The sequence below is a fragment of the Miniopterus natalensis genome, chromosome 1 (genome assembly GCF_054644295.1).
Source record: "Miniopterus natalensis isolate mMinNat1 chromosome 1, mMinNat1.hap1, whole genome shotgun sequence".
Lineage (NCBI taxonomy): Eukaryota > Metazoa > Chordata > Mammalia > Chiroptera > Miniopteridae > Miniopterus > Miniopterus natalensis.
This window is the reverse complement of record NC_142081.1, coordinates 111,493,931-111,514,312: the sequence shown is the minus strand read 5'-3', so window position 1 is coordinate 111,514,312 and position 20,382 is coordinate 111,493,931. Positions and strand designations below refer to the sequence as shown.

General features: G+C 38.6%; 2 protein-coding genes across 2 annotated transcripts in view; both read left to right on the top strand.

Annotated features, from left to right (window-relative positions):
- The first annotated feature begins 565 nt into the window (after positions 1-565).
- On the top strand, positions 566-9,132 carry PNN (pinin, desmosome associated protein). Its single transcript, XM_016209792.2, has 9 exons — positions 566-745; positions 1,418-1,489; positions 1,881-1,949; positions 2,971-3,043; positions 3,157-3,251; positions 3,415-3,490; positions 5,598-5,753; positions 5,832-5,970; positions 6,703-9,132. Exons 1-9 carry the CDS (start codon positions 633-635, stop codon positions 8,046-8,048), a joined length of 2,139 nt encoding a protein of 712 aa, XP_016065278.2. The 5' UTR covers positions 566-632; the 3' UTR covers positions 8,049-9,132.
- Positions 9,133-16,700: 7,568 nt separating this feature from the next.
- The window catches only part of MIA2 (MIA SH3 domain ER export factor 2), a 77,016-nt gene continuing 73,334 nt past the window's right edge, over positions 16,701-20,382 (top strand). The window contains exons 1-2 of the mRNA XM_087824998.1: positions 16,701-16,830; positions 18,906-19,039. Of these exons, the coding sequence (XP_087681124.1) occupies positions 16,716-16,830; positions 18,906-19,039 (249 nt within the window). The 5' untranslated portion in view covers positions 16,701-16,715. The remainder of the gene's footprint in view (positions 16,831-18,905; positions 19,040-20,382) is intronic.

Below are 20,382 nucleotides of genomic sequence, written 5' to 3'. Positions count from 1 at the left end.
AGCTTTTGAGAGGCGCAAAGCATGTAAAGCGTTTCACAGGGTCTCCGAAATAACTGTTAGCAATTACAATTAATGACTTTTCCTGTTTCTCCATTCTTTGCTTCCTTCTGCTAATTTTAGTTTAACCTTAATAGGGGAAGCCCCTCCCCCAACACTCTTTCTGGGCATGCGCAGCAACATAACAGCCTCACCCTTTCCTAATCTAATCATTGATGGGGAGTGACTAGACTCCCCCTGGATCCACTGTGACCTGATCAGGTGGCTAAGTAGGTAAAGCACATCATATAACAGGTTAAAAAGGCTTCAAAACTCTGCGCTCTTCAGCGGAGGAAGCACACCAGCTCGCGACTCCGAGGACCCAAGGACTCACAATCCCGCCCCGGGGTCTGCGCTGGAAGCGAGCCCAGCCACCCGTAGCTACTTGGGGAGGGAGGGACCGCCTGGCGGACTTTTCATTGGCCCAGAGTCACAGAGGAAGGCAGATTCTCCCCCTTCCGGTTGCTGATGGTTGAGGCCGGAAGCAACGCCTACCGTCATTGGCTGAGCCCAGCTGTCAGTCCTCTCGCGTCTGGCGGCGCGACACAGCCTGGCGCGGCCTGTGGAGCAGTCGCGAAGCCTGCTGCAGGGAGAAGATGGCGGTCGCAGTGAGAACTTTGCAGGAGCAGCTAGAAAAGGCCAAAGAGAGCCTAAAGAACGTGGATGAGAATATTCGCAAGCTCACCGGGCGGGATCCGAATGATGTGAGGTAAGGGCCGGATGAGAAATGCCGGCTCCTAGAGGCAGCTAATCAAGCCGGGGTGAATTGGGGGCGGGGAGGGCGGCCAGCTATGAGAAGGCTGTTACATCGAGGCCTGTTCCCGGGGCGGCGATCGAACCCGGTCTTCGGTGAGGCGAGGAGTCTCCAAGGCTCCCGCCATAGGTCCCCGAGCTCAGGTGCGTGAGGAGGGAGAGCTGGGCCTGGGTGCACCGGATGGCCTTCGGGCCTGTGGGAAGGCCGGGACTGCCGATTCCCGCCCTTGGCTCTGCAGGCCCGGAACTGCAGCACAAAGCCCCTGCCCTCTCCGACGACCACCCGGCCCAGGCTGTCCCCGAGACCCTCCCGGGTCACGGTTCGCCGCCTAGCTCCCAGGCTCTTGTCCACGTGCCGCTTCCTTGGCGTCGGCGAAATTAGGAACTGATCCAAGTTTGTTAATGTGTAGTAGCATCGTGGTCAATATGATTTGTGTGGTGTTGGTCTTGAGAAAATACGGAAGTTAAATAAGATAGTGCTTCCTGCCCTTTTTCAAACACGTGGGTTTGATTCGTCTTTTTAGAACTTTTCTGGGGTTTTTCTCCTTACGATGAACCTCACCCGTGAATGAAGTACATTAGGTGTGCCCACATAACATTTTAACACTGACTTGTAAATATCTCGTAGGCCCATCCAAGCCAGATTGCTGGCCCTTTCTGGTCCTGGTGGAGGTAGAGGACGTGGTAGTTTATCGCTGAGGTAAGATTTCCTTAGAACTTAATTCATATGCTAAGACTACTGGTGCTTTTTATACTAAATATGTCTTTCTAAACAAAATTTGTGGTTAGAACCAATGTTAGAACTGTTTGTGTTTAAAGCTCTAATCAGCTGTAGTTTCTTCACCGTTATCATGTAACTTCATTTACATGCAAAACTGGAGATTGAAAAATACGTTAATTGTACCAGTTTTGTCTAAGCTTAATTTATTCTTGTGGGTTTTTAAAAAATGCTATAAAAGCATCTTGGAGGGAATGCCCATTTAAGGTTGCTTTGATTGGAAGAATAGTTAAAAATTTAAATTTTCTTGCTAAATGGAGGTACCATTTATCTTAAATTTCAAGTGCTTTGTGTTGGACATTTTTAATTGCAGGCGTGGATTCTCAGATAGTGGAGGAGGACCCCCAGCCAAACAGAGAGACCTTGAAGGGGCAGTCAGTAGGTATGTTGAAAAAAAGATTCTGCAGGCATGCTTATGTTATATATTCTTAGGTAACATATGAATGTAAATATTTAATAAGTACTGTTTGTTGATGAAATAATAACTAGCTTATAGAAAAGTTTTATAATAGTTTGAGGTAAAATTTTGAATACATGCCTGGAAGCAAAATCTCAACCAATTGAGAACATGCTTTGGAGAAGGGCAATTGTGCTACTTGTTTTATATATTGCAATAAAAGGAGGAGACATAGGGAAGGTTACATGAAATCTGTTGATGATAGATTAAGGAGGCTGGAGAAAGCAAAGCAGGAAAATCTCTAGGATTGAATAAAAAGCAAAATGGAGAGAGACATTTCTTTTACATTGGTGGGGACAGGATGGTTAATTAAAATTTATAGTACATAAAGATGATATGTGGGAACAAGGTACTAATTACTGTGAGGTACAGTATTGTGCTGTGAAGCCTGTGGTTGTACCTTCACAGGGTCTGGAAAAGAAAATTACTCTGTCATTTCAAAGGTATGTTATCCTAGATGCATACCATCAATGGACAGAGCTCACTTGAGGTAAAGATTGACCTTTGCTAAGAAAGCTGTAGGCCTGGGACATGACTACAGCCATGGCCTGCCCAGATAGGAATTTATGATCAGACCATCCTGTGTGGTTACTTTTGGTCACTGAGACACGTAGTATCCCTCAGAACTCAGTTTTTCACTAATGATAACAAGTATTACCAAAGTAAAGGTCATGAGATGAATAAGATTGAGAAAATAGTGAATTTGTGTCACTTTTCTGTCTTACACTGCAAAAACTTAGCCAGTTTGAGAAATAAAGATCAAAGTCTGGATTGGGTATTGATGATATATTTTATTCTTTCACTATTGGAGGAAAGAGTAAATTGGGATAGAGACATATAGAATGAGGTTTCTGGATGTGAGTCCTAGAAAAAGTAGTTGTTTACCCTAGGTATACAGGTAAGTCAAATTCTGTAGTGGTCATTTAAATTCTTTTTCCTATGACAGGCTGGGCGGGGAGCGTCGGACACGGAGAGAATCACGCCAAGAAAGCGACCCAGAAGATGATGATGTTAAAAAGGTAATTGAGATTAAAAGAACTTCTTAGAGGATGAATATAGTATTTTCATTTTACAGCACTTTAAAGAATACCATTTGCTTGTTAAATTATTGAGATTTTCTTCTCTACTGTAGCCAGCTTTGCAGTCTTCAGTTGTAGCTACCTCCAAAGAGCGCACACGGAGAGACCTTATCCAGGATCAAAATATGGACGAAAAAGGAAAGCAAAGGTAACTTTTGTGACTTCTGGAAGGAAAAAAACTCCTGTCAAATAATGCAGTTTTAAGAAAATTTAAGCAGCTGTCCCATTACCTATAGTATGTTTCTTTTTAGGAAATGGCAGGTTTAAGTGAAGTGGATTTTATTGGAATTGAATTTTCTTTTTCTCTTTAGGAACCGGCGAATATTTGGCTTGTTGATGGGCACCCTTCAGAAATTTAAACAAGAATCCACTGTCGCTACTGAAAGGGTATTGATGCTTTTGTTATTATTTTTTTTGCTTTCTTAAGTTATCAAAGTAGTTTTTTGCGTTTTTATTTTATTATTTTTTTAATTTATCTTTAATGTTGAAAGTATTATAGATGTCCCATTCCCCCCCCCCCCCATTGACACCCTCCACCCTGCATCTGCCTCACTCCCAGGCCTTCCTCATAAGTTGCTTACTTTTTTTAAAAAAATATATCTTTATTGATTTCAGAGAGAGGAAAGGAGAGGGAGCGAGAGAGATGGAAAGATCAATGATGAGAGAGTCATTGATCAAGCCCACAACTGGGCATGTGCCCTCACTGGGAATTGAACCCCGATCGCCTGGATCCTAGGTCAACGCTCAACCACTGAGCCACGCTCGGCCGGGCGTGCTTACATTTTTAAAAAGAGGGAAAAAGCTCTCTTAAGATTTAATTGCAGCCCTAGCTGGTTTGTTCAGTGGTTAGAGCTTTGGCCCGCGGACTAAAGGGTCCTGGGTTCAGTTCTGGCCAAGGGCATGTACCTTGGTTGCAGGTTTGATCCTCGCAGGGCACATGAGGGAGGCAACCAATCGATGTGTCTCTCCCATCGATTTTTTTTCTCTCTCCCCCTCTCCCTTCCTCTGTCTCTGAAAAGCAGTGGAAAAATATCCTCAGGTGAGATTTTTAAAAAAACAAACCTTTAATTGCAAACCTGAAATGAAGCCAAGGAAAAACATGAAACTCTTCTGGAGTTGTTAACTTGTCACCCAATCTTTTCCTTTTTTCTTCTTTTTTTTTAATCCTCACCTGAGGACATTTTTTCCGTTGCTTTTTCAGAGAGAGTGGAGGGGAGAGAGAACATCCATGGGAGAGAGAGACATCAACTGGCTGCCTCCCATACCCGCCTGGAATGGTGGGGAGTGAACCGGCGACCCTTTGGTGGTTGGGCCATTGCTCTAACCACTGAGAAACACAGGGCAGGGCTCAACCGGTCTTTTCCTTAAGGTGCTGTGAAGTAATTGAGTGAACTTCTTTGTAGTGCAAAGAACCATGGTCTGTGAATCAGGAGAACCTGAGCTCTGGTCTGAGCTCTGTAACAAGCTCATTTCATGGTCTTGGACAAGTCCCTTTATTATTTAGGCCTCAAAGTGCTTTTTCTTCATCAAGGAAGTTGAACTCATCACTGGTACTAGTTCAATAATTCTAATTTTTTAGACCAATTTATGCACTCAGGGGCGGTACTTAGCACTCTAGAAGCAAAAGCATAAATGTTTACTGCCTTCCACAGTTTATTTAACCATGTCATCTTTCTAGAAGCTTTTATTTTGCTGAAAGTACAAAATTGTGTTTGTGGATTTGAACACCCAAGTTATTGCTTCTTAGGGGAGAAGTTATAGTGAAAAGGGAGAAAACAGTGTAGTTATAGGAGATTAGTAAACTTACCACAACTTTTATGTGTTAACTTGACATTAAAAGCTTAAAGGTGTTTTAATGTGTGAAGAGTAAGCATATTTTTTTTAAATATGTTTTTATTGATTTCAGAGAAAGGAAGGGAGGGAGAGAAAGATCAATGATGAGAGTCATTAATCAGCTGCCTCCTGCATGCCCCCTGCTGGGGATCCAGCCTGCAACCCGTACATGTCCCCAGGCCGGGAATCGAGCCTCAATCTCCTGGATCATAGTTTGATGCTCAACTGCTGAGCCACACTAACCAGGCAGTGGGGTTTTTTTGTTGTTTTGTTTTAATAGATGGAAAATATGACTTCATTAGGACATCACATCTGTCAGATTTATTTATTTAGAAAGAATAACTGAAGACAACTCACCTATAGAGACTATTTTTTTGTGGTTAATTTATGAACCTTACTTAAAATTCATGTTGGAATAGAACAGTTACTGATATTATCGACTAATGGCTTTAAAATTTAGATTTTTACATGAGAAAGTTTCAGTCCCCATTTCCTAAAAGAGGAATTTCTGTCTCAAATGCTAAGCAGTGCCAAGTTTGAATTAGCTGGTACCTTGAATTGCAAATGTGAAACACATATGCAGATAATTTAGTAAAATTGTAATGTTTCACATAATCAGGATATGTAATAAGATTATTTAAAGTTCATTATTTATCTTTAGCAAAAGAGACGCCAGGAAATTGAACAAAAACTTGAAGTGCAGGCAGAAGAAGAGAGAAAGCAGGTTGAAAATGAGAGGAGAGAACTATTTGAAGAGAGGCGTGCTAAACAGACAGAACTGCGGCTTTTGGAACAGAAGGTTGAGCTTGCGCAGCTGGTGAGTAGTATTTTGGGATTCTAATGTTGGTGATCCTTCATGTTTACAAAAGCACTGACCTTTTAACCTTTTCTTTAGCAAGAAGAGTGGAATGAGCATAATGCCAAGATAATTAAATATATAAGAACTAAGACAAAGCCCCATTTGTTCTATATTCCTGGAAGAATGTGTCCGGCTACCCAAAAACTAATAGAAGAGTCACAGAGAAAAATGAATGGTAAGTGTACATGAAGAGATCCCGTGAAATATTCCTAATGGGTAAGGTGATAAACTCACACATACATATTTATTTTCTGTAATAGTTGTGATTTAATAGTTGACTTTTAAAATAAGATGCTAATGTGTTTGGAGTATAGGAGCATTTGTTTCATGATGGAGTTTAACCGGAAGCTTTCATATTTTGTAGGTGGTGCTTACTACATGTGTATATCTTATGCATTTGAATGATACTACTACTTTCTGCTTAATACTTTTTAGTAGCCAGACATAAATACTAATAAAGCAAGAAAGAGTGAACATCAGAACATCAATGTAGTCCATAGAGGGGGAGCACACACATAAGGGTAGAAACTGCTAAGATGATGATTAGATGATTTATTTCCCTTAGGGTCAGAAAAATTAATGCATGATATACCATAAAACTGATCATTTGAAGGAAGTTTTGTCTTTTTCCTACTAGCATAAAGTTAAATAGAAAAAGATTGTCATGTAGGTAATACATAGTTTTGCCTGTGGCTGATTTCTTTTTATATATATAGGTTTCTGGTGGATCATTGCCATTTCATGTCAATTTGTAATTACTTATTTGCCATAATTAGTCTTTCATCATTATATCTTTATAAAAAGACATTTAGATAAAGCTCAATGACAGTTTGTGGCCAGGTGTCTAATTGTGGCTGAATTTTCTTAATCATAGTAAATTTTACACATGTAAATTTTTATTCTTTAGCTTTATTTGAAGGTAGACGCATCGAATTTGCAGAACAAATAAATAAAATGGAAGCTAGGCCTAGAAGACAATCAATGAAGGAAAAAGAGCATCAGGTGGTGCGTAATGAAGAACAGAAGGCGGAACAAGAAGAGGGTAAGGTGGCTCAGCGAGAGGAAGAGTTGGAGGAGACAGGTAATCAGCACAATGATGTAGAGATAGAGGAAGCAGGAGAGGAAGAGGGAAAGGAAATAAGTATAGTTCATAGTGATGCGGAGAAAGAACAGGAGGAGGAGGAACAAAAACAGGAAATGGAGGTTAAGATGGAAGAGGAAACTGAGGTAAGGGAAAGTGAGAAGCAGCCGGATAGTCAGCCTGAGGAAGTTATGGATGTGCTAGAGATGGTGGAGAGTGTAATTGCTGAGCAGGAGGTAATGGAAACTAATCAAGTGGAAAGTGTAGAACCTTCAGAAAATGAAACTAACAAGGAATTGGAGCCAGAAATGGAATTTGAAGTTGAGCCAGATAAAGAATGTAAGTCTCTTTCTCCTGCGAAAGAGAATGCTAATGCTCTAGAAATGGAAAATGAGCCTGAGGACAAAGAAGAGAAAGAATCTGAGCCCCAACCTGAGCCTGTGGCTCAGCCTCAGCCCCTGGCTCAGCCTCAGCCCCAATCTCAGTCCCAGCCAGTACTCCAACCCCAGCCTCTCTCTCAACCTGAGACTTTGCCATTAGCTGTTTTACAGTCGTCACCTCAGGTTATTCAGGATCAAGGGCATTTACTACCTGAGAAGAAGGAGTTGCCTGTAGGATCTGTAAAACTCACTGAGGTGACAGTAGAGCCAGTCTTGACAGTACATCCGGAGAGCAAATCCAAAACCAAAACTAGGAGCAGAAGTCGAGGTCGAGTTAGAAATAAAACAAGCAAGAGTAGAAGTCGGAGCAGTAGCAGTAGTAGTTCTAGTAGTAGTTCAACCAGTAGCAGCAGTGGCAGCAGTTCCAGCAGTGGCAGTAGTAGTAGTCGGAGTAGTTCCAGTAGCAGCTCCAGTACAAGTGGCAGCAGCAGCAGAGATAGTAGCAGCAGCACTACTAGTAGTAGTGAGAGTAGAAGTCGGAGTAGGGGCCGGGGACATAATAGAGATAGAAAGCACAGAAGGAGCGTGGATCGGAAGCGAAGGGATACATCAGGACTAGAAAGGAGTCACAAATCTTCAAAAGGTGGCAGTAGTAGAGATACAAAAGGATCAAAGGATAAGAATTCCCGGTCCGACAGAAAGAGGTCTATATCAGAGAGTAGTCGATCAGGCAAAAGATCTTCAAGAAGTGAAAGAGACCGAAAATCAGACAGGAAAGACAAAAGGCGTTAATGGAAGAAGCCAGGCTTTCTTAGCCTATTCTTTGCAGCAGAAGATTTCTTGATGAGTAAAAGGATTACCTTCCCTTGTAAGGAGGATGCTGCCTTAAGAATTGCATGTTGTAAAAATATCTTTTTGGAAAATACAGACTGTTTGTTTACCAGACATTGTACTTTTTTGCATAATTTTGTAAGAGTTATTTATCAAAATTATGTGAGGTTCCAAAATATGTAAAAATAATAATAATAAAAAAAGATTAACATCCCTTGTCATCTTTTTTAAATATCCTATACTCTTCAGTAAGAATCTGTATATTTTAATAGGTAAATCTTTTAAGTGTGTTTCCTTCTAATTCTGTATCATATGTTGCTTTTGTAGAAATAAATGTTCATTTCTTTCATTAGTTTGGGATGCTCTCGACACTTGTATAATAAATTTCCTCTTGATATCATTTTCAGCTTTTATCACTAGTGAACATGATTAGAATGTCTTTGAAGGTTTCTTCACTTTTATTTGCCTTAGACAATTATTTTGCGTTGTCAAAGTCAGATCTTTGCAGCTTTGGGGGGGGGGGCCATAGTTTGTTCGTAAGATGATTTACTATTTTTTCTAAGTTCCCTTGCTTTCATCTAAGCATTTCCCCTTTTCTCATATTTACACCATAAATTTGGTATATAAATTAAAACAGTATGATTTGGTTGGCATTTTCTTCACAATTATGGAAACATTCTTTTGTCTTCTATGTTTCTTTTGTGATCCAGCATATACATCTGTTAAAATAATCACTTCTTTCCAGGGGAGGGAGGTAGAAAAGTATATTCTAAACTTGTTTTTTGAGTTTATGGTCTTGTCTTAACTTTTGTGTTGGCTCTAACTGAAACATGCCAATAAGTGTTTTGAAGAATTTTTGTTTAAGTATTGTATGAAAGTTTACAAAATAAAGGAAGTTCATTTACACTTGAATCTGTAAACAAGATAACACAAGTGTACCAAGTGATTATTAACTTTGTTGTTTTATAAATTTGTATGAATTTGGAGTATCTGTTGCCCATTACATGTGCAAATAAATGTGGCTTAGATTTGTGTGACTGCTTAAGATTAGTACTTGTATTAACTTTTTGATGCTTTATACAAGAGAGCACTTAAGTTGCAAATGGCCTTTTTTGAGTCCATAATTTAACACTGACTTTAGCTTTAGGTTTGACTTTGAATATCCATTATGCCTTCCTTTGACAAGTACATGGTAACAATGAAAATGTCCACAAGCATTTCCAGCATTGTATAAATGTAAGTCAACATGTTAATGGAAAGAGCTCTAAAAAAGCCTTTCTTAGAGTAATCAGTAAATGAACAGCCCTCCAACTGTGGAGCTAGCTAGCTACCTATATCCCTGGGCCAGTTGTTTCTTTCAAGAGGAGCTTTATCCAGGGATTTTAATACTTTCCAGCAAGAAGTAGTTCCCCCTTATCTGTGAGGGATATGTTCCAAGACTCCCAGTGGATGCCTAAAACATGAATAGTATCAAACCCTAAGTATACTGTGGTTTTTCCTATGGAAACAAAAGTTTTATGCACAGTAAGAGATTAACAATCATACAAATACAGAACAATTGAAACAATATACTAAATTCACGTTATGAAGGTGATCGCTCATTTCAGGGTATCCCTTGCCATTTAATATTTTTGACCACAATTGACTGCAGGAAACACTACAGGTAAAGTCCTTATTTTACAAATCCAAAATAATTGTATGCAATAAGGCCCTTTGTGCAAATTAAGTTTTGTTCACTCATGTTTATCTGGAAAATTTGAACAATTTTCATGGTGCTTATAGAAAAAGACTAGTTTTGTCTTTAAGCTCCAATTGTTTATAGAGTGGTGGTGACGGTATAATGTATGAATGTATGGGGGGGATTTAGAATGTGAAGAGCAATTTTCAATTCAAGTTTTGTTGATTATATAGAAAGCTAATTTTATTTGGTGTGCACTTATAAATTGGAAGGTTTCATTATTTTGAGTTCATTTGTTTTTATTTCCAATTAATGCTTTATCCTTAAAAATGAAATTTTATGAAATTCAGAGAACCACGTAATTGGTTCCTTGCAAAAATCAGATATAAGAAATGTTAGAATGTAAAAGTAGGGACAGTTTACTGTTGGGGAAGTGGGGGCGTTCTGTCACCATTAAAGGTGACAAATTAGTGTTTATGGTAAGTTTAGAGGCTGAAGAGGGACAGGGCTAGTGACTAAGGACAAATTAGCTTGGAGCTCTGTAAATTAGCAAAGGTATCTAAGGGGATGTTTAGAAAACATCTTGTTTACTCTTGTATTCGGAGTTTGCACAGCCACAGGAATTAGAAGATCCTTTGGTCTTCAGTGGGCTGTATCCAATCCAGGGCTCGTCTATGTACCTAAAACTGGAAACTACACATGAATAGTAATTTGGACTAAAGTCCAACAAAATAAGTTGAACGAGTTTAATAAGTTGACAAATTTAAAAGGCAAGCTACTAGTCATAATATAGTAGCAACGGGCCAGTGCTGTCAGAATAAGTCATTAAAAGTTTGGAGATTCAGTCACTTAAAATGAATTTTTAAAAAATACTGAAATTAGAAAAAGCCTTACCCAGTTTCCCTTGAGATAACGCCATTGAAGTCCTTAGCCCAGAAAAAAATGTCAGCTGTTTACATGGTTGGGCCTTCCTACTCTAATAAGCCAGCGGGGAAGATTAGTAAAAGGCTGAAATTTTTACACTTTTTCTCACCTAACGTGATCTTTTCCCAAAAAATATGATACTTAAATACCTACAACTTGCCTTGGCCATTTTAGTACCCTGTTTAAATTTGTAATAATCACTACTTGCCTTCACTGTCTCCTTGCTTTATTTTCTTCCATAACATTTAGCATTATAGTTATATCATGCTTTGGTTTATTGTCTACTTTCCATTAGAATGCAAGCTCCGAAGGCAATACTATCATGAATGAATTATGACTGGTCAGTGTGGTTTATGTGGTTCCATCTCTGCTTGTCTTTAAACTATAGTAGCTTCTCTTCCATTATTTGAAACAATGAATCGAGATATATCAAGGAATGACTGAAGCAGAGTAAGCAAGAGAGAAAAGTTTAAAAAAAAAATCCAGTAAGGTAATACGGGGTAATTGGGACCAGCTTGTATAGGGCCTTCAAGGCTATTGAAGTCCTTTAGCTCATATATCTATATCTATATATATATATACATATGTATATATGTATATATTTTTTAATTTCCGAGAAGAAGGGAGAGGGAGGGAGAGAAACATCAATGAGGGGTCATTGATTGGCTGCCTCCTGCACTGCCCCTACTGGGGATGGAGCCCTGATCGGGAACCAAACCCTGATCTGGATCCTAGGTTGATGTTCAACTTCTGAGCCACGCCTGGCTGGGCTGCCTTGTTTTTTGATTATATCTGCTAAGTTAAGTTTCTACCTTAAAGCCTTGTTTCTGACATCTTGGCATGCATACAATATGCCTCCTTCATTTTTTCTTTAAATCTTTGTAAATCAAATTTCAGACAATGAAATATGACCTCATTAATTCTTCCTTCTGTACAGAATGTTCTGTCTTCCTACTCCCAATATTAAGTCTAATGTCACTGCAGAGGTGCCTTCCCTGACGAGTTTATCTGAGTAGACACATCACCATAATAACTTATCACTACCTGAAGTTACCGTGTTCATTTATTTGCATGTTCTTATCTGTCTCCATTAGTATACAAGGTCCATGAGAGCAAGGACTTTGTCCTATTCACTCCTGTATCTCCAGTCCCTAGAACAGTGTCTGACACATCATGCATGGGCAGTCAATAAATAACATCTATCCTGAAAGATGAGATTTGCATGTGAAATATTAAGCTCACTGCTTCAAAGCTGGTGCTCAACAAACATTAAATTTCCTTCTCATTGATGAGACTAATCATTTCAGTCCCTTGATCAGCAAATATCACATACGTATCATCTTGGATGTAGAGGATGTTATGTACTATTATTCAAAAACATATAGTAAAGGAGTAATGACAATGTGTGAGTATTCTCTCTTTGTTCCTCCCAATCCACTCCACTCTTTGCCACTCTGGTATGTCCCCAGAACACAGACCTTTAGGACTTCAAAGTGTTCTCTTATTCTCTGACATCTGGCTGAACTTGATCGATGGGAGGTACTATCAGATCAGAAAGAAGGGTGAGATTCTCTTGACTGAGTTCCTTTACAGAAGCTTTATGTCCCTGTTGGGCAGCCCTCTCCTATAGTTCTCTGCAGGCAGTGGTCATGATTTCTTCATGCCTGGGGATGTTATATCCCCTGTTGGTTTCCCTTACCCCTGCCCACACCTTTGTAAATAATCCCTCATTAAAATCTCAATTGTTGAGGAGTGCCATCCTTCAAAGTGGAAGACCCATCTGGTTCCTGGTAGACCTCTGACACAGACAGAATGAGAAAAAGTGGGCAGAATTACACCATGACCTTCAGTAACACAAAAACACCAAGGAAAGAAGAGCCATGCAGTGACTAGCATGAATGATTGGCCAAAATGTGCACATTTTGTCATATCCAGTTTTGCACCTGAATCGCTAGCTCCTGATTTTGGGTCCCCTAGAAGCAGATGCTGAGACGGAGTTTAAAGTTCAAGGGATCGACACTTATGAAAGGAATGGGGAGAAACCAGGATTGGGAAGAAGAAAAGCTGAACTGCAATGTAGATTCCATAAAGCCTCAGTCAACCCAACGGGGAACTCTAGAGCGAGGAGTGCCTGCCAGAGTGCCCCACATTAGGCTGAAAGGACCCTGCCTTTGTACTCCCTTGTCATTTACTCACTAGGTTCACTAGATCACACAGGAAGGGGATGTCTTGGTAAGGAGGCTCTCTGCAGCTGAGGTAGACCTTGAAGTAGCTGCCAGCCAGAGGCTGTCTGCTAACTGCACTCCCTGAAGCTGAGAGAAAGCCTTTCCTTGAAGAGGGGATGTTGAGGGCCATTCTCCATGTCTTTCACACCAGTTTGAATCTCAATCTCTCCTGGGCCTTCTCTCTTACTGTATGCATGTTTATCATGGGAACTGTTTCCAAGGGCTCTGTTCTAGTACTGCTTTCCTAGTTCAAAAAACAAAAACCAAACCAAAACCCTTGCTTAATTAGTTCAGCTTCTCCCAAGTACTTTCTAATCAGATTTCTCTATTTTATAAATTGCCAGCTGGTTGAAGGAAATATGTTTCCACTTTAGGAAACCAAGGGTATTAAGAGAGAAGATAGTACTATATAGTGTCAGGAATGACATCACCAAACCGTAGAAGAGCAGTATTCATGATTCTGCCTTCATATTCTCATGGAAATAGCTTCTCTGCGACATTATCTCTAAGATACTGAACATGTGTGTGGCTTTGATGATTCCTCCTTTAGCTTTATGTAGTAGGTAATCTTGCCTCCTGCATGGTTTCTTTCTTTCTCTTTTTTAAAAAATATGTCTTTATTGATTTAGAGAGAGGAAGGGAGAAGGAGAGAGAGAGAAACATCTATGATGAGTCATTGACTGGCTGCCTCCTGCTTGCCCCCCACTTAGGGATCAAGCCCACAACTGGGCATGTACCCTGACCAGGAATCGAATCTCAATCTCCAGGGTCCTAGGTCCATGCTCAACCACTGAGCCATGCCGGCTGGGCCTCCTGCATGTTTTCTGAAGAATTCCATAGGCCTTCCAAATCAGCATTCCTTGCTGTTACCATGAAATCTTCTTCAGCAGCTGTATTTCATTTTAATAGTAACACAACATTTGATCTGCAAAATGCATCAGTGATTATATAATATCTAAGTGACTATGACTATAATAGCTAAGTGACTATGACTATTTTTATAGTGAAAATTGATACATTGGTTTCTTTAAGCTAAATGCTCTTATCCCTTTTATGTACTATTCTTTATCTGGTTCTATTAGAGACATAACACTGTGCTACCACTTTTAAGATATCTTATTAAATTATATTTAAATAATCATCTGAACATAAAATGAAATCATCTGAGTGCCTTAGTAGCAAGAAAGTGGGGAGCATTTCTAGCAGGAACAAATCTCTCCAGGCTGGTATCTCAGGCAAGGAATTTTCTTTTTCTTGACTCAAATCTTCTTCAGGCTGGTCAACAGACGAATTTAAATTTGCCTGAGTTCTTAGAATATAATTAAATTAATTAATTCAGAATTCAGCAGTAATAGCTTTAATACTGAATACAAGAAAGGGTAAAATTCATCGTTAGATATTCTCAATTTGATACTATAAATTATACCAATAATTCTGTGCCAAGTTTTGAAGCTGAAGAGCTAATTTTTCTTTAAATGTCTTTGACAACATAGTTTATAGTTTTTAAAAGCATTCCAGAAACCCACCTACACGTTTTTGAGTGTGCATGTGTACAGCTATGCAGTGCTCTGATTGCAAGCCAAATGATCCTCAGATTAATGCTGTCTTAGATTCTTTCTAAGGACATAAAATCTTTTTTTTTTTTTTTAAATATATCTTTATTGATTTCAGAGAGAGGAAGGGAGAGGGAGAGAGAGAGATAGAAACATCAATGATGAGAGAGTCATTGATCGGCTGCAGCCCGCAACCCGGGCGTGTGCCTGACCGGGAATCGAACCCTGATCGCCTGGATCCTAGGTCGACGCTCAACCGCTGAGCCAGGCCCGGCCGGGCCTAAGGACGTAAAATCTTTGATCTGAGAGAGTAGGCTTCTTTGTAATTACTGATTTTGAAAAACAAACAAACAGAAATCACATTTCCTTTTTTTAGGACTTTGAAAGCAAAAGTCCTTCACTTTAGCTTGCTCATGCTCTGCATATTTGTCTTGTGTCAGGCACTAGAGGGGAGTGTGGTGCCATACAAGTGCGGGGTTCTGCACACCACACACAGCCTGCCATGCCCCAACACAGGGAAAGGTACAGCAAAGAAGGGCTTAGAAAAATATTTCTCAAGATTGAAATAGGACAACTGTGGTTTCTGAAAAATCTACTGAGATCTAGGTTTTACACAAAAATTCCCAGCATAGTTCTTTGATCCCTTGCAAGTTACAGTAGCATTCAAATAACTTGATTTTCATAGTTTTACTGGTATTATAAAAGGATATATGCTTACTGATTTTTAAAAAATGAAGTAAAAAAATATATGGAAAAGTACAAAGAAGAAAGTGACTGCAACCTGAATCACATTATATACTCCCATTGTATGAGGGAGGGTTCTTTGAGACATCTCTCTCCTCTTTTCCACATGTAGAAATATGCATACAATTTCAAGTACATGGAATAATACTGAACCTGCTGTTTCTGGAATAGTACTGTTGCAGGTAAAGCAGACATCTTTCTGTGGCAGATGACTTGATTCTTGCTAGGAAATCCTAGTGGTTATGAGTAGGGAGAATCATAATAGTTCCAAGGTTTAAATCCTACTCTACTCACTGTGATATTAGGCAAGTGATTCAGCCCTTCTCTCTGTACCTCAGTTTCTTCATATAAAAAAATGGGAATGATAATATTACTTAATCAGAGAGTTGGCGTGAGGGCTAACTCAGACCACATATTTAAGTGTTTAAGACAGTACCTGCAACATAATAAGTACTTACTACATTTTAACTATTCTTCTTAACTAAATACAATTTCAACCTCATGGTAACACTAAAGTGTGTCTTTTTTAAACTTTGCTCATCTTTATTTATTTTTTGTTAATCATCACCCAAGGATATTTTTCCCATTGATTTTTAGAGAGAGTGGAAGAGAGGGAGGGGGAGAGACAGAAACATCAATGTGAGAGGAACACATCGATTGGTTGCCTCCCGAATGCGCCCTGACCTGGAGTGGAGATTAAACCGGCAACCCAGGTCTGTGCCCTTGACCAGGAATTGAACCCATGACCCTTCCGTGTGCGGCCCAACACTTTAACCGCTGAACCACACCAGCCAGGAGTAAAGTTATTTTCTTCATATATGAAAGTGTAATATTTTTTCAAATAACTTCCATCATGATTTTTCAAAACCATTTTTTAAAGTTTATTGATTTTGAGAGAGAGAGAAACATGGATTTGTTGTTCAACTTATTTATGCATTCATTGGTTGATTCTTGTACGTGCCCTGACCGGGGATGGAATGCTCTAACCAACTGAGCTACCTGCCCAGGGCAAAACAATTTTTAACATAAATTATTACTGCTTCTACATGTAATATATACTTTCTCCACTGATGCTGATATTTGCACGCAACAGATACTGTTTTGTACTTATTGATTAATTTACCTGAGATTTTAACAGAAAGAGATTAACTACCTTTTTGCAGAGGCCTGTTTAAGAAATGTTGAACACAAGGCACCTTTAAGTGAGACTGTTTTACAATGGGCCACCTTTATAAGACTTGAGTCCAACTAAAAATCCCTGTTAATTATTAAGCTCCTATGTTTTATCTAGATACCTGACACTGCAGATTGAGAACAGAGAGCGTTTGTCGCTCAAGTTAAGCCTGAACACTGACGGAAAAATGTAGTTATCAAGGGATTAAAAAACCTAAACCTTTTTCTCTGATATTCAGTAAAGAGAGTGAGGCAGCTCCTGTCTTGGCTGGCATATCTACAGCCTCAACAATCGGTTTAGACCTCGTTTGGGATTCCTGCTTGTTTGAGCATGGCGGAGATTGGAGTTCACGCAATCCTCCTTTTGGTTATTTCTCTGACAAAGTGTCTGGAAGGCACAAAACTTCTGGCCGACTTTAAAAAATGTGCTGACTTGGAATGTGAAAGTAAGTTTTCTTTTTTTTCTTCTTCTCTTCTTAAACTGAGGCTCTGAAATGACATAAAATGTTATTGTAGACACGTCTGATAAAAGTGATCATGAATATCACTGAAAAATATTTGTAATGATAAAGTATAGTTCAGTATAAGAAGAAAATGCTGGAGCAACACATTTTGTGATAGCTTTTATTGTAAATATACAAATGGGCAAAGATCAACCTGATATAGAAATATATCAGAAATTATGAAGATATTAATCCAGACCTCAAGAACAAACTAATCAGCAATTTTACTCTTTTTAGGATAAACATAATTTATATTTAAAAAGCTATCAAGCCATTTAATGGATATTCCTTTTCTCTCTCATGTGGTTTTTAAAATTTATCTTTATTGTTGAAAGTATTACAGGTGTCCTCTTTTTCTCCTCCTATGATGGGTAGTTCCTGACTTATGAAGCCCTTATGGTTTTTAGTTTCTATTTCACAATCAGAACTTTCTGATTCTTATGAGTTTTATAAAAATGTTTTTATTTCAAATCATCAGGATTTACTGTCTAAACTTCATCAAACAATAATTTGTGTTCACTTAAAATGTAAAAATACTGAAATCAGTGTTAAAAGTATATAATTTTATTTATATCCTTGAATATTAAACTTCCTCTATTTTCTACAAAGATAAATTAATTTTATTTTATTCCTTAAGAGCTTAATTTATTCTCTGTTTTTAGCATTCTGGTGCAAAATGAATCCCAGACAATGAACTGGTGATCTAGTAAAAAAAGAATTGTATCCCAATATGTCATAATTGCTTTAAACAAATTCTATCTCTCCAGTATGTGAGAATAACTTCTGATTTACAACATGTAAATTAAAAATGAAAAACATTATTGATATACACAGATAATTTACAAGTAAATTTGTTTATGAATCAACATTTTCCTTAACCATTTGGATATTTAATTTAATATGTGGAGGTTTACTAGATGGTGTTTTTATAAGAGTAATAATCTTTCTTCCCCTTTTTACAACCTCATTTTCGTTTCCTTTGGGGCCAGACACAGAATATGGAATGGGTACATTCAAATTTATAGTAATTTATACTATTATTTTAACTTTCATTGCGTGACTTCATTAAAATGTTTTACATATGTTAGTGTAATTATAATAGTTTATTTGGTAATATACGTTACTTTATGTGTAACATCTAGTATACATGGTTACGATCGTTCATAGTTATTGAGGGCCTATTATATATTCTGGGTCTGGGTGGGGGGTTTGTATCTAAGAGGAATAAAATTAAATGTAAGATAAGCTTCTTGACATCCAGGAATTTTCATTCTTGTCTATGGACAAGACAAGTCCATATTCGACAGTAAATACCGACACAAGGTAAGGATAATAAGTACTGTTGAAGTTCAGAGAAGGGGCGGAGTAAGCTGGATAGATTAGGGATGCGTCATGGGGGAGGCAGGTAGGAGTTCACCATGAAGGGAAACTGAAGGGTTTCCAGGCTGAGGAAACGGGAGAGAAGCTCAGGATATGGAAGGTGGTTGCTACAGTGAAAAGAACCTCCGTGCAAATCTAGCCCCACCATTTATCAGGTGTGTGACCACCACTCTGAGACTTCAGTAAAGTTTGATTTATTAGACCGAGATGAGTTTATTTACCTCGTAGGTCTGTTTTGAAGATTTAACGAAATATGTTAAAGAGCTTATCAAAATGCCTTGAATTTTATAGGTACCAGGAAAAACACTAATTATGTTTTCTTTCCTTTCCCTGTTCATTGGAGAATGATAATGACACATTCCAGGGACAATGGACAGAGGAGACTGTAAAGGAATAAGAGGAAGTCGTTTTAAGTAAGGAAGGTAGACTAGGCTGTGGACAGCCTTTGATACTGAGCCAAAGAGTTTCGAATTGATTCTGTGTGCAGTAGGAAGTCTGTGTAGGCTTTTGAGGCCATAAATAATATGAAGAAAATAGCATTTGGAAATACATGGGATGGAATGAAGGAGGGAAAGGTGGGAGGGAGAGCAATAACATTTTAATTTAAATTCTGTGTTTTTCTTTACATATCTACATAGCTTTAATAAGCAGAGCCTTAGCCGTGAGAGATTACAGAGGACCTGACTGCCTATACCTGAACTTCACTAAGGGAGAAGAAATATCTGTATATGTTAAACTTGCAGGAGAAAGGGAAGATCTGTGGGGAGGAAGTGTAAGTATCTAATCTTAAAAATTGAATGCAGAATAAATGGCCAGCTTACACAAGGATGCCTGCTTTTCATCTCTAAAGGAATTTCAAGAACTTCAAAGCACCTTATATATATGTACACACACACACACACACATAGTAATATATATTAAAAACCCTTAAATAATTTAAAATATTTTTTAAATTTTTATTTATTGATTTTAGAGAGAGAGAGGAAGGGAGGGAAAGAGAGAGAGAGAGAGAGAGAAAGAAAGAAAGAAAGAAAGAAAGAAAGAAAGAAAGAAAGAAAGAGAAAGAAAGAAAGAAAGAAAGAGAAAGAAAGAAAGAAAGAAAGAAAGAAAGAAAGAAAGAAAGAAAGAAAGAAAGAAAGAAAGAAAGAAAGAAAGAAAGAAAGAAAGAAAGAAAGAAAGAAAGAAAGAAAAAGAAAGAAAGAAACATCGACTTGCGGTTCCTTTTTTTTTAAAACAATTTTTATTATATAAATCCCTTTATTTTTTAAATATATCTTTATTGATTTCAGAGAGAGGAAAGGAGATGGAGAGAGACAGAGACAGAAACATCAATGATGAGAGAGTCATTGATCGAGCCCACAACCCAGGCATGTGCCCTGACCGGGAATCGAACCTGGATCACCTGGATCCCAGGTCGACACTCAACCGCTGAGCCACGCCTGGCTGGGCTGCTGTTCCTTTTATTTATGCATTCACTGGTTGCCTCTTGTATGTGCCCAGGTTGAGGATTGAATCTGCAACCTTGGTGCATTGGGAGGATGCTCCAACCAACTGAACTACCCAGCCAAGGCCAAAACCTTAACATATTTAAACAAACAAAAAATGGCCATGTTTAGAATTGGTTTCAGGATTTCTATAAAGTAGCTTTTGGGAAGGCAGTCTGGTTGGGATGGAAGTCTAAGAGTGCCTTGAAATTATTTTTACATAGCATGCATAGTTTTTGAACACAGATTACATATTTTTTTTGGAGAGACTTTAGAGGTGCTGATGAAGATTATGGGATGACTGGGCAACCCCAGTCATCCCTTGGTGCTGCAAATTGCCAGGCTTAAGAGAGACTAGGAAGTTTTAATCAGATTAAAAAACATGTCTTTCTGAGCAAATAAAGGATTGAGTTGTTATTGAAAAGATCCTCAGATAACCTAGGGAAGACTTTTCATGGAAAAAATGAACAGGGAGAGCCTTCTATTTGGCCCAAAGCCTTATTACACTAAAATTCCTAGAAGCCAGAATCATCTCTCTGAATACATAACACAGAAAAATTCATGATAAGTGTTTTCAGTTGAAAATAAGTTTGGGTATTTGATTTTATCATCATGCTTTATAATGAAATGA

Coding starts and splice junctions, on each gene's coding strand:
- PNN (XM_016209792.2), top strand. CDS start 633: ATGGCGGTCGCAGTGAGAACTTTGCAGGAGCAGCTAGAAAAGGCCAAA. Junction 1,950..2,970: donor CTTGAAGGGGCAGTCAGTAG/GTATGTTGAAAA, acceptor TTCCTATGACAG/GCTGGGCGGGGAGCGTCGGA. Junction 5,754..5,831: donor AGGTTGAGCTTGCGCAGCTG/GTGAGTAGTATT, acceptor CCTTTTCTTTAG/CAAGAAGAGTGGAATGAGCA.